The 14,792-nt window shown below is 38.1% G+C and overlaps 2 protein-coding genes across 2 annotated transcripts; one reads left to right on the top strand and one right to left on the bottom strand.

Annotated features, from left to right (window-relative positions):
• The first annotated feature begins 913 nt into the window (after positions 1–913).
• LOC121725316 (integrator complex subunit 2) lies at positions 914–7,205 on the top strand. Its single transcript, XM_042112209.1, has 7 exons — positions 914–1,354; positions 1,430–1,803; positions 2,038–2,222; positions 2,302–2,650; positions 2,726–2,798; positions 5,001–5,184; positions 5,268–7,205. Exons 1-7 carry the CDS (start codon positions 1,065–1,067, stop codon positions 7,188–7,190), a joined length of 3,378 nt encoding a protein of 1,125 aa, XP_041968143.1. The 5' UTR covers positions 914–1,064; the 3' UTR covers positions 7,191–7,205.
• A 13-nt stretch (positions 7,206–7,218) lies between these two features.
• Positions 7,219–14,583, bottom strand: LOC121732828 (anaphase-promoting complex subunit 5). The gene is made up of 13 exons (XM_042122828.1): positions 14,421–14,583; positions 14,273–14,349; positions 13,902–14,118; positions 13,602–13,735; positions 13,323–13,432; positions 12,148–12,304; positions 11,669–11,856; positions 11,280–11,508; positions 10,937–11,087; positions 10,385–10,573; positions 8,375–8,809; positions 7,657–7,817; positions 7,219–7,372 (listed from the first exon to the last, which is right to left on the bottom strand). The coding sequence occupies exons 1-13, from the start codon at positions 14,548–14,550 to the stop codon at positions 7,253–7,255; spliced, it is 2,298 nt and encodes a 765-aa protein (XP_041978762.1). The 5' UTR covers positions 14,551–14,583; the 3' UTR covers positions 7,219–7,252.
• Between the last annotated feature and the right edge of the window lie 209 nt (positions 14,584–14,792).

Raw genomic sequence — 14,792 nt, 5'->3', positions numbered from 1 at the left:
ACAGCCACCATGACGGAGCCACGGGAGCCATTACATTACATCCACGACTCCGTCGACAGTCGCCTGCTATGTGGACTATAGCAGGCTCGTCTTGGGGGAAGGTTTTATTACCTTCCAGGCCCAACTGAGGCTCCTTTTGGCCTTATTTGAGCCATCCTTTCTGGGTTCGCGATGCGCATGAGTACGATGCGCATCACAACCAACTCGGAGACTCAGTACAATGGACGACAGCATCCCCAACTCCCAAGCAGCCACCCCGAGTACTCCAAGTCGGCCCGCGGCCGGCCCTGAACTCTCTTTGAAAAATTCATACAAGTACAAGACACATGAGTCATGAGTTCATGACATCACATTCTTACAAGACTGTATTATTTTATACGTGTGAATTGTGATATACGTGTATTTAAAGTGTAATTGTACCGTAATTATTTTACAATGTACAGTGTAAATTTTTTTTTATATAAAAAAGGAGCAAACGAGCAAACGAATCACCTGATGGAAAGCAACTTCCGTCGCCCATGAACACTCGCAACATCAGAAGAGCTGCAAGTGCGTTGCCGGCCTTTTAAGAGGGAATAGGGTAATAGAGGAGGGGAGGGTAGGGAAGGGAATAGGGTAACGGATTGGGCCTCCGGTAAAGTCACTTACTTGGCGAAACACAGCGCAGGCACTGTTTCACGCCGGTTTTCTGTGAGCCCGAGCCGGCCCATTCGTGCCGAAGCATGGCTCTCCCACGGTAATTTGAGGTACCTATATTGCGAAAAAAATCTGCGTTGTTGTTGCTTTCGGACGTGTCCGATTATCGATGCGGTTTTTACTCAGAGCCCATGCTAATAAATTGTCTATGAACAGTTGTCACTTGACAAATGACAGCTGTCAATTTGACACATCATTCATCAAGTGACATCCTGATTAGCGTACAACAGCGATTGTTTGCTTTTTAGAACAAAATCAACATTTTTTTCTATAATTTCGCTTTTCTTAAAGAGATAAATATGAGCGCAGCAAAATAACTGGTCTCATAATTTTAAGATATTTCTTCTATAGATTCAAGACTAATTAACATGGATTACGTGTTTATGAAGCCGGTTCAGCCTCACGTCTTTAAGGCATTAAAAGATGTGGATATTGAAACTCTCACAAGATGCTCTTCGGATGAAATACGGCCAATTATACCTTGTCTCGTTCGAATGGCTCTAATAGCTCCTTTAGACATTACTGGATACTGTGCGGAAGCAAAAAAAGATATTCTTACGTTATTGTCTGGAATAGACCTAGTGAACTTTATAGTATCTTTATTGTCAATTGAATTCCATGCTCTAGAAGTTGATTTGAAGAAAGAACAGCAGATGCGGTTGGATATTATTTTATGATATTCTATATTTTTGTCTTGTTCAAGTATTTTAAAATTTATTTCCTACGATTTCAGCCAGAAGAGTGGATCACAATGTACTGAATCGTTTTTAATCCAGAATGTTGTAAATGGAATAGCTAATGATTTTGAACAATCCGATTCAGCGAGACGTGTCCGTTTGGTATTATCAGAACTGTTGCAAATGCAAGCTCAACTTACTGAGTATAATCAAAATAAAACTACAAATGCCGACAGTCCAGTCAAACCATCAGAATTGTTTGATAATGATGTATATTTAGAGGAGATAACAGATGTGATTTGTATAACCCTTGCAGAACTTCCGAACTTGCTTAATATATGTGATATTGTGGAAGTACTTTTACATGTAAATAAAGGCCCAGTTATAATTTCCTGGGTTGTAGCCAATATGCCGGATACTTTACAAGAAGGTTTGTTGTAACATTATTTTATGAAAGGTTATTAATATAATTTAACGAAGAAAGGATGGATTTTAAATAAAGTATATAATATTATTATATATTATTCTATATGACAAAATATGTAATGCATAAACTTTGGTTTACCTATACCCAACTTTTACATATCATACAATAAAGACCATAGCTTTTGAGCTATAGTTTTATATTGAATAGATTGTATAATTAAATAATAATCATTTTCAGTGGCAGAGTCTCTTGTTCTTAATGCTGAAAGGAGTGAGGAAGGTGGTATTCGGGCAAAAACTTTAATGACACTTTGTGCTGCTTGCCCTTACATATCTGCTTCAGTGAGGGCAAAGGCCGTGTCAGCCTCCCATTTGCCCTCTCTAGTCATCAACCTTACTTTAACACATCATCAAGATGATTTGGTAACCTATTTTTAAACAAAATTGCACATCAATACACAAGAATGTCTTACATTAAAAACTTATTTATGAACTCTTTTAGGTATTTTTCATATCCAGTTTGTTACTGGGCTCTGACCAGGGCATAAGGTCATGGTTCGCTACCTTTTTACGAAACTCTCATAAAAGAGGAAAAGGAGATGGACATGCAGCCTTACTGAAGTTGCGCCAAGAACTTTTGAGTAGGCTTAAAGAGTCTACAGCAGGAGTCGACGCCTCTGCATTACTTAGGCTGTATTGTGCATTCAGAGGCATTGCAGGCATCAAGTTCCAAGATGATGAAGTTTCTGGTCTTCTTAGGCTTGTTACTCAGAAGCCTCCACCTACACCAGCTGGTGTGAGATTCGTATCTCTCAGTCTGTGTATGATACTTGCTTGTCCATCACTTATGAGTAAGTCAAAATATACTATAAAGAGGAGTATGTATTTGCTGTGTGTATTATTAACATTGTTATTACTTTTTGCAGCTGCACCAGACCATGAAAAGAAAGCAATTGAATGGGTGCAATGGCTTGTTAAGGAGGAGGCATATTTTGAAAGGTATAATTCAATTTTTTATGTATTAATATCATTTGATAATAGTTTACTTGTAAAAATTGTTAGCATTTTTAAACATGGCGGCAGCGAGCCCAAGCCGCCACACAGACGCTTGGGACACGTCAGCCTGGGTTGACGCTTTTTAATTTGATTGTTTTAAGTGGTTTGCGTGAATTTAATTGTAAGTTTGATGACCTAGGCTTGTGAAGCTCTCGGGAAAATAACAGTTAAGAACTTGTGTATTTAGACTATGACGTCTTGATGTAAGATTTTTTACATTTAAAACATTTTTAAATATAAATATCAATTTTGGTATATTATACCAAGCATAAATATAAATTGATATATTATATTCATGATATATATCCGATATACTTACAGCAATTGGTATAATATATCATGCGAACACTGAGCTTTTGTATTTGGCGTTTTTAAAATAAAACTCTTCACTAATACTTCTATATACATATATTTGTTTTATTCCTAGTACTCTACTAACGCCTCAGTGGTATAGAGCGCGGCTCTTGACTTGGAGGTCGTGGGTTCGATTCCCGGGTTGGAAACATGTTATTTCCAAGTTTGGTTAGGCTGATCACCTGATTGTCTGACAAGATGATCCATGCGTCGGATGGGCATGTTAAAAGTCGGTCCTGCGCTTGATCTCTCGCCGGTCGTGTCGGTCTTCCGTTCCACTGGGTTATGAGAGTAAAAGGAATAGAGAGTGCTCTTGTGTACTGCGCACACACTTGGGCACTATAAAATTACTTCTGCATAGCTGGCCTGGTTTCAATGAAACCGGCCACCGTCCGTATTCGTCATTGCTGCAGGGTTGTCACATTATTGTGACAACCCTGCAGCAATGACGAATACGGAATACCTACACAAAAGCGGCATTTCGCGCGACTTCAAACGCGTTGTCCCACTGTATCTTTATTACGCTGTGGTATTGGTGTGCCTTGAACAAAAGATAGTAGACTACTCAAAAAATGGGATAGTATTATTTGCTGATGATACATCTCTTACATTCAATATCAAACGGCTTAATGCGTGTTATGACGAAGTAAATAATGCTCTCTCAAAGATTGTACATTGGTTTAGTGTTAATAATCTTTTACTTAATAGTAAAAAAACAAAATGTATTAAATTCAAATTGCCCAATGTAAGGCAAACGGAAACCAATGTGCTTTTAAATGGTGATGTTATGGAGCTAGTGGATACAGCTGTATTTTTAGGTATTACACTAGACTCCAAGCTTCAGTGGGGCCCTCATATTGCTGGGTTGGCCGACAGACTCAGTTCAGCAGCATATGCAGTAAGTAAGATTAGACAATTTTCAGATGAAACAACAGCACGTCTAGTGTATTTTAGTTACTTTCATAGTATTATGTCCTACGGCATTTTGCTGTGGGGCAATACTGCAGATATAAATATAATTTTTGTGCTGCAGAAGCGAGCTGTGCGGGCAATCTACAAGTTGGCCCGTAATACTTCACTTAGAGAAAAATTTAAGGAAACTGGAATCTTAACTGTTGCTTCTCAATATGTCCTATCAAATGTATTATATGTTAAAAAGAATATATATCAATTCACGAAAAAATGTGATACCCATGGGAGAAATACTCGTAATAAACATAAGCTTGAAATTCCGGTGACTAGACTTACTAAAGTCAAAAATTCTTTTAAAGGTCAATGTATACGCCTTTATAATAAGATCCCAGAAAGCGTTCAAAATCTCTCAATTAATAGATTTAAAAAAGTTGTTAAAGAACGTTTGTGTACCAAAGCGTACTATAAAGTTACTGATTTCATGAATGATAGTACACCATGGGAATAAGGTCGCCCCCTGCAGAGCTGTTTCATTATAATATGTATAATAATTGTACATTCGTTGTATTTTATTTAGTCATAATGACACTGTTATTTTATAATAATATATTTTTTGTAATTTTGCATCTTTTTAGAAAAAGATGGCCCCGTGCGAGTTTCTTACGCCGGTTCTTCTCGCCGGGTTAGTTCCCGAACCGGTGGTAGGCATCTGTGTAGCCCCGACGTTCAGAGAATATTTGAAAAAATTTATTCTGAATAAAAATTTTTGAGTTTGAGTTTGAGTTTCATCCAAGTGTAGTTTGAGCATACACGGGTAACAGACTAACACATTGCTGTTTATAACGAAAACAAAATATAAGTAGTATGTTTATTTAACAGTAACTCCGGTGTGACGGCGTCCTTCGGGGAGATGCTGTTGCTGATCGCCATCCACTTCCATTCTGGTCAGTTGGCAGCTGTCGGTGAGCTGGTCTGCGCTACACTGGGGATGCGGGTCCCCGTACGACCCAATGGTTTGGCGCGCATCAAGCAGGCCTTCACGCAAGAAATATTTACGGAACAGGTATTTACAGTCATATTATATTTGTAATCTCGATAAACAATAATTTAAACAGTGGTTCTTTAAATCGTCGTTATTGCTTACAGGTTGTCACCGCTCATGCAGTCAAAGTCCCCGTCACTGCAAATCTTAACAGCAACATAAACGGCTACCTCCCTGTGCACTGCATTCATCAGTTACTAAAATCCAGGGCATTTTCTAAACATAAAGTTCCGATTAAAAATTGGATCTACCGACAAATCTGCAGTTGCATAGCGCCCTTACATCCTGTCATGCCAGCTCTGGTCGAGGTGTACGTCAACTCCATACTCGTCACCAATAACAAGGGAACAAATGAGTATTTCAATCAACCAATCACCGAAGAGGAGATCCGACGCGTCTTCCGTAATTCCATTTTCGGCGTAAATTTTGACTCCATAAATAAACATAAAGAATTCACTCCTATGGATGTCGACGGAGAATCGATCGAAATAAATATCGAGAAGCCGACACTGGCTTCTCAATTGCTGCTAATATATTACCTACTACTTTACGAGGATGTAAGATTAAACAATGCCGCAACGCTTATCGCTAATGGCAGGAAAATTAAAAGCTACTCCACCGCCTTTCTGTCCGAGTTACCTATAAAGTATCTTTTGCATCAAGCGCAAAAGGATCAAATGAGCTACGGGGGGCTTTTCAGTCCCCTGCTTCGTCTTCTGGCGACGCATTTCCCGCAGTTGTCGCTCGTCGACGACTGGATGGACGACCAAGTGTTCGGCGACTCTTGCCGTCAACGAGTGGACATCGTTCTATCCGATACGTCAATAGACGAAGCTTTTCAATGTATCGAAGAAAATCCATATCGAACTGGTAAAGTATTGAAGGCTATGCTCAGCAAAAACCCTACCGATATATGGCCATTCGCGGAGATGACCGTCAAATACATCAGGAGCGTTCTGGGCGAGCAAGTCCCGCGGCACATACAGGAGCTCTACCGCGAAGTTTGGCTGCGACTCAACACCGTACTACCGCGCTGCCTCTGGATCATGACTATTAATGCTCTGCTCGATATCAACAACGGAAATGCAAAGAACGTAACCGTAACGCAAGAAAATGTTTTGGTGGATCCACTGCAGGTGTTGAGGTGCGACGTACGCGTTTTTAGATGCGGCCCTATACTAAAAATAGTTCTCAGAATTCTAGAAGCTAGTTTGGCCGCCTCTAGGAGTCAATTGAGTCGTCACCTGCTAGATAAACCGCTTCTAGAAAAAAGTGGACAGCTGACATCCGATGCAGAAAGAGAGGAATTAAAGAATGCGCTCGTCGCAGCTCAGGAGAGCGCCGCGTTGCAAATTCTTTTGGAAGCTTGTCTAGAAACTGAGGAGGACCAGTCTAAGCCGGAACTTATGTGGTCTTTGCGAGAAGTGAGAAGCATTATTTGTTCATTTTTGCATCAGATATTTATTTCGGAACCCGCCCTGGCGAAACTGGTTCATTTTCAGGGGTATCCTCGGGAGCTGCTCTCTGTTACCGTTCAGGGAATACCGTCGATGCATATTTGTTTAGATTTTATACCGGAATTGCTCAGCCAGGCTTCTTTGGAGAAGCAAATATTCGCAGTGGATCTAGTATCGCACTTATCTATTCAGTATGCCTTGCCCAAGGCTATGTCTATAGCGAGGCTGTGCGTGAATACGCTTTCTACACTTCTATCGGTGCTTCCGAGCGACATGCGTCTGGAACTGTTCCAGCCTGTGCTCAAATCTCTTGTCAGAATATGCACGGCTTTTCCGTCGTTACTAGACGATATAACTTCTCTGCTCCTCCAGCTGGCCAGAATTTGTAGGTCGCAAGCGTCACTGGGGCATTGTTGGAACGATACCCCCATACTGGGCGAGAATGCTTACGTACAATCGGAAATACAGAGTGACACGAAGGTGCTAGTAGCGGAAGTGTTAACGAGAGACATCAGAGAAACCATGTCTGAAATTATTCAAAAAGCTCTGTTAAATGACAAAATTTATTAAAGAGGGAAGCAAAATTAAACGTATTTTATTTATTGAATATTCTATTTTTATTAACGTAAAAATTAATACATCACAAGTAGCATATTTGAAGATTCAACAGAAATTTGCGATTCGATTTGTCTGTACATCCACGCACATTGGTTTCGAGAAATCACATTGCCGATATCGTGATATAATTGAGCCTGAAAAAAAACTATAACTTTACACAATATTTTGTTACTAACTGTCTACACTCTACAAAGAGTAATTTTGACGGTCTATGTAAAATTATACGTTTTACAAATAAATAGAATAGGTACACTATTATTTTGCTCTATGCACTACGCGAAAGAGGTGCGATTGTGTCTGCTTTACTCGACTTTTTTTTACACGGCTTTACTGGAAAACCGTTGGTAAAAGTAGAACACATTTACATGAACAAAACCATTATTATTAATCAAATAACTTTGTAACAAACAAAAATTACCTGTAAATACCAAGTGTGAAGTAACCTCGCCTGCGCTCCGATTTTAGTAAAGTTTTCTTTGACAATGTCAAGTGAATTGCAGCATGTCTGTAGAACTTGCACGCGCGCCTCGCCCGCCGGCGGCGCTGTTGCGATGCGGCATTTGGTATATAACAGGAGCGCTAAAAATGAATTTTTTGTGAAATTTAAACCTGGATCATGTTTTATTTTTATATATTTTTTTTAAAGAAATTGACATGTTTTTAAATGCTTTTGACAAGTACAATACTTGTATGACTCAATTTTTAAGTCATTGCTGTCTTTTAGTTTGATTTTATTGTGATAAAGTTAATACAGTACAAGCCAGTTTTGCCAGATTTTTAAATCAAAATTAAATGTCCCGCGCGGGACAGGCTCAGTCCCGCTTTTCAGGGATTACTCGAACGTACCAGCAGCATGGTAAGAAAGAAAGAGTGGGAGAGAGAGGTGTGGATTTTCTAAGGCTACTTTTGTTATAATTATATTGTCACGTAAACGTAATTTGAAGTCAAATAAAAAGATAAAAATTCGAAAACTTTAAATTATAAGCGTTTTTTTACTATGTCCCGCTTTTGACGGAAGAATCCCGCTATTTTCACTCAAAAAATTCAAAAGTCACGACCTGGCAAAAAAATCTGGCAACGCTGGTACTCTATCACTTCATTAAGTCAGGATGATAAAAGAATTCAAAAATTGTCACCTCTCGCGGAATCGTAGGCGCTGCCGTGCTCCATAATAACCGGCAGCACTTTCCGCGCGAGCAGCAGCGAGTTCCGCGCGCCGCCCATGTGCAGCTGCACGTTAGCGACGTGCATCTCCGCCGTCGCCGCCAAGTAATGCAGGTTGTACTTCTTCGCCAACGACAATGCCTCGTTGAGGAGCATTATGTTCGTGGACCTGATGTTGCTGAACGTGTGCTGGACCTCCGACATCATGATCATGGCCTTGATCCGTATCGCCATGTAGTGGAGGCTGTCGTCCTCGGTGTTGCAGTAGTCGAGCACGTCGTGTAAAACCTCCAGAGCGTCTGTCGCGTCCCCTTTGAGGAAGTACATCTCAGCCCGCAGCAGCTGACTCTCCCAACGGTCAAACGACGCCAGCTGACGAATGCATTGGTCGGCTTCCTCCCATTTTCCTGTAATTTGTAGCATATTTATCTAAAGTGAGTTTGTAGTAATTAATAAGGGGTAGTATTTAATCGAGTGACTGTAAATTACAGTTTTAAGTGTCAAAATTAATAACTTTGGGTTATAGAATTACTATTTGAGCTGTGAGTGACGAGAAAATTAACAGAACAGCAACTTAAAAATTATTTATTTGAGTTACTTAAAATACTAAATGAACAGCTTCATAATATTTGAGCGACCTAATATCTGTTTGAGTGTCAACTTTATGTCCTGCATTTTTTTTTCAATATTTGGCAAATGTATTTTTATACTGAGCGGCATTTTATCTTAAATGAAGTGTTTCGAATTTAAAAACCACTTTGAAAAATACACTAATGAGCAGTGTATAATGAGCTCACATTAAAACAAAAAAAAATGAATATGAAATAACTATTTGATGAAACACTATTAATCAGGGATCCCTAGAACAAACTTTTTTTATTACTTTACTATTTTTTATTACTTACTTACAAGCAAATTTTTTTGTGAGTAGCTTTATTTGGATAAGAGGAACAATTATTATATCTGTAAAAAATCTCGAAAGATGCCCAACGGTATAGGGGGGAAGGGGGTAAAAAAAGAAGTGGGTAACAATTTTAATGGCGAACTATACCAAAAAAAACTGGCCTCAATTATGAGTCGACGGACTTCTGGGTGGTTAAAAAAAATAACCACGATGGCTGCGCTGCGCTACGCTCCCGCTTTAGCCATCTAACCTAACCCAAAAAAGTCGTATTGGGCCAACACGGAGTTACTTAGACTTAGACTTTCGACATGACGATATAGTAAAACGATGATGAAAATCATTTCTCATTTAACCCATTCCTCCTCAACCCATCTCACCACCAAAATCGTTGGGCATGATTCTAAGCTCTAATCTTACAGAACCCTAACTAGCTGATTTTTTGTAAGATTGTCCTACAAATAGAACAATCCATATTTTAGGACCATCAAATCAAAGTATGAAATCCTTTCTATCTCTGTTAGTTATTGGCTTTCGAGATTTCGTGCATTTAACAATCTGTAGTTTTCATCAAAATGTAAAATATCAAGCCTCAAATAAAATATCAGTAACCCATAATCATTAAAAAAACAGCTCACAAAAGTTTGCTCAAAGTGAACTTTTTAGTAGTTCGTAATGTATAACCTCACTTAGAAAAATTTTATCTATCTTTAATATTGAAGTGGCCCGCTATGTATTTCCAGTCACTCACTTAGTAATACAGTCGCTCGGATAGAATTTTAATATCTGAAATAGATTAATCACAATCCACTTTTTGTAAGCTCGTTCTGGATTTTATTATAAATCAATATTATTCGTTAGTTTAGTTTATTTTTCGCCTACTCAAATTCATACCACTCATGTTATTAAAACAGTATGTTCATCATAAGCCGCAAAGTAAGTTTTATTCGCTCGTTTTATTATTTCCCATTAATAAGTGTAAAACTATAAAGCTAAGTTAACATAAACTTAGCTATAACCACTAATACTCTATCTGCCATTCATATATTATGATTTCTAAAACCATAATTAGTTTACTAACCGGTGCGTAACGCCGCGTCGGCGTGGTGTGCGGCGGCGGCGCGGCGCAGGGCGGGCTCGGCGCGGGGGGCCGCGAGCGCGGCCGCCAGCGCGCCGCGTCCCCGCCAGTGCGCCGCGCACGCCGCGCCCGCGCGTGCGCACGCCGTCGCCCCGCCCCACGACCACGCCTGACCGCCGCCCACACGGCACTCTGTAATCAGATCAGATGCCATACTTAGTACCTAATTGGCTTTTAATAATAAATTATTATTTTTAACAGATTCACTAATATTATAAATGCGAAAGTGTGTCGATCGATTTTTAATAATAAGAATTTATTATTTCGAAATAATCGATTTTTAAAAAATAGTGTACTTTTTATTCCTAAAGAATGTACAATTCCCAGTTCCCACGCAATAAAAGAATTCCTGCGCAACGCTAGCGCAGCAAGTGTTGGGCATCAACTATATAGTCGCATACAACATGTTAAACAAATTTAATTTGTTATTTCACTAAAATATTATTATTTTTTCTAGAATACGGCGATATAAAAGTACTCTTAAATTTCACTTACTCGTATTAAGGTTAAGAAGAAGTTGGCAGTTTAACGAAGCCATTTCAGTCTTTCCGTACAGGGCCCAAAGCGCGGCGGTGTTGGCCAGGCCCGCCATCGTCAGGTCCGTCATCGAATGTAGATAGTTGATGGAGTCTCCCTTGTTTATTATCTGTGAGAAACATTATCAAATTACATATTCAGTGGTAAAAGGCCGATGTTCAAGTGTTAATTTATTTTACTATATATGTTTAACTCAAGTTAATTATTATGAAATTAAAACAAGCCTACAACGAAAATAATAATAAAATCTCGTTTACTTATGGTTTATGTTACAAAAATTGCAGTCACGATTCATGATCACCTGAAACACTTCCGCCGGTCTGGCAGCGTTGACAGCGGCATGCTGGGCCATGAGCTGCGCGGCAGCGGCGGCGGCGCGCGGCGGGCGCGGCACGCGGGCCAGCAGCGCGGCGCGACGCGCGCGGCCCCCGGCTAGAGCACCCCACGCCGCTGCGTGCGCCAGGCAGCCCCCGTCCGCCGCCTCCTGCGCCGTCGCCAACGCCTCGCGCACGCCCTCCATCGCCGTTGACCTACATCACAACATTTATCCCATCAGGCGTCAGGCAAAACTTAATAATTGAAAACTGCGTAGAGCAGTTTTTAATAATTATTCAGTCAGTATTAATAAGTCAGTTTGGTAATAATTATTACAATATAATATCATATATTTAGAACTCTTATAATTCTTACATGTGTCCAAAATGCGTGTGCATAGCGGCTCTGTTCAATGCGGCATACCGAAAGTTTTTATTTCGATCGTTACTGGAATTTCCTGTGCCGCATATGTTGAACACGGCCCGGTCGAAGCAGTTGTACAGCGAGTCTTGAGCCCCACAAAATTCTTTCATTCGAATGCAGTTGAGAAAACTAAGAAAATGCTGAAATGTAAGGCAAGGAAATATGCGTTAGGCGCAGCGCAGACAACAGACTATCCGTGACACACTTTTTGGTCCGTGGAAATAGAACGTATGCACGTTCTTCTTCTTCTTCTTCTTTTGGCGTAAGCCTCCCCATTTAGGAGTTGCCAAGCATAGGTTCTATTTCCACGGACTATGCGTCACGGATAGTCTGTCGTCTGAGCTGCGCCTTAAAAATTATTCAAAAACAGTAAATGATATGATATTGTTGTTTTGTTTATGAATAACTTATTTGAATATTTCTTAACTTACTATATCAGGATATTCGGGTATGTCATTAATTATTTGCATTATTGTTTTTTGTAGCTGTTTAGGTGGTAAAGCTTTCTGTTCATTAATTTGCAACAGATTTGCCTGCTGCGCAGTAAAGAGCTCTGCTTGTTTTCTAGACCACTGGCATTCTTCTAAGCTAAAAAGACAAATTAATGCCGGTATAAATAGTCAGTACTCAAAATGCAACTCGGTCTCAAGACGGTCACGGTTCAGGCTCTGTGATTGGTTGGCTGTCAAAATTTGGACCAATCATAGAGTAGAACCGCGTCTTAATAATAATAATAATAATAATATCTATGATATGAATAGAAATATATTTAATACTTTTATACTATACACATATTTAAGATTTTTATTATATCATACACATATATAATACACATCCAGACCCGGGAACATTGAAAACTTTTTTGTTCCGTCGGCGGGATTCGAACCCGCGACCCCCGGCTTGAGCTACCAACGCGCTCACCACTGAGCCACAGAGGTCGTCTTGAGACCCGGTCGCATCTTAAGTACTGACTATTTTACCGGCCTAGGACACTATTAATGTTTTTGTGACTTTTTTTACAAGTGCAAGTTTACTTGTAAGAATAAGGGGGGTATTACATTATCATTTATATTGGCTCATTTATATGATCATATATAGGATCCAATATATATGATCATTTGATCATATCTGCATATTACATTATCATTTTTCATTGATCCTATTTTACGTCATATGTGGTTTCAATAGCCAATGGAGAGCGCTAACGCTGACAGGTATTGACGTCAGGGTTACTAGATCTCAGAGAATTCGATTTGTCAAAAGACATCGTCATTTTTAATATGGCTTGTTTTTTGTTATTTCAACAAGATTATCCAAATATTTAATTAGAAAAATAATTACATTACATTATTTGAAACATATTAACGAACAAGAAATTAAAAACTCTTTTTTATATTAAATAACTGGCAACACCTATTTCTATGACCGTATTGGATCCAATCTCTCAGCAAATGTCAAAAATCTATGATCAAGGAGGAAATGAATCATTTATCTATATTACATTATCCAATATAAATGACTCAATGATCTAGGATCCAATATAAATGATAATCTAATATCCCCCTAATGAAGAAAATTAAAAAATATGACCATTTTTATTACTTACAAATCCCTGTCAACAATATTCATTCTCAACACAAGGTCCTGTGTTTTTGATTCTTCAGGCAATACTTGAGATACATTAAATGAAGTTTGAGATTCCACATTATTCAGTTTCTGAAAACGTTATACCCCTGTCAGTACTTCAAGGAACAAAACATTGTTTTCAATAAGGTTTATATTTATTTTGTTCATTAAAAAAAGAAGTAACTTCTAAACTAAAATTTTATTGTTATAACAATAAAATTTCATAATATGAAAAGCATTAAAATTTTATACACCATACCTCCTTACTTAATGACCTCATCATCAGCCCTGGTCTTCCCTTCTGGTAATATACACAAAATGACTTGTAAAGAGACACAACTTGAACAAAAGTGAGCTTATCCAAATACAAAAGGATTCTCCTTAAATATAACCCTACAAGAAAACATACTAATGAGTATTTTATTGGTAAATGGCAATGGAAACTAACATTATAGCTAATTTTATGTGATTTTACAGTAATGATATTCAAAATTAAATAATATACTATTTTTAGTATTATTCATTATATTTAAAATAAGGGAATAAAATAAAAGCTTACCTAATACACTAGACTTGGTTATAATACAAGGTATAGTTTCTACTTGTTGAATCATTAGCTTATCAATTGTACTTGTGACGCAGTCCATCAATGCATTAATACCATTAAAGTAAATATTTTTTAGACGGACACAAAAGTTTTCCAAATGCACATCCAGCAAATTGTAGCAGCCATCTGTTAATAATGATTCCAATTCCTTAAATTCCATATCAGGGCACTAGAACAAATATTAAAATAAAAGGAATCAAGAATGAGACCTGTGCTTTTTAACCAACTTCCAAGGAGAAGGTTATACATTCGGCTGTGGATATTATACATTTTGATTTTTCTGTGTATTAACTAAGTATTTTTATCAGTGCATGTAGACTTACTTGAATGAGTTTTAAAGCAAGAATACAAAAATCTTTCCTGTACTTTGGAGCCATGGCACGATCGGTCATGTCTTTTGCTGAAATATTTAAAAACACCTTAATGTAAGCTAGGACTTGTATAATAAGAGTAACATTTCATTTATCATACCTTCCATTTTCAAGAGCCCATACTCGCGAATAAACGCAACTACTGCAATTTTGTGAGGGGTAATATTATCTACATTGCCTTTTAAATTTATTAGTTTAACAAAATCTATGTTTTCACTACCGACATCCATGATCAATTTATATAAATACTACTACACTATATATTTATGTGATAATATTATGTATAATTAATTTTATGACTGTAATGACTTCATTTCACAAATTATTTTATTATTTACAATTATTGTTTTATTGTATCAATTTTAAAAGTTTGAAATCTTTGAATCAATTTGAAAAAACCTAAATGGTTTATGTCTACTTCTTCTTCAATACGTAGTGATTATATTCTCTTTGCTTCAATCTTCGCATGAAT

Source organism: Aricia agestis, chromosome 1 (genome assembly GCF_905147365.1).
Source record: "Aricia agestis chromosome 1, ilAriAges1.1, whole genome shotgun sequence".
In the NCBI taxonomy this organism is placed as follows: domain Eukaryota; kingdom Metazoa; phylum Arthropoda; class Insecta; order Lepidoptera; family Lycaenidae; genus Aricia; species Aricia agestis.
This window is presented reverse-complemented; position numbering and strand designations above follow the sequence as displayed.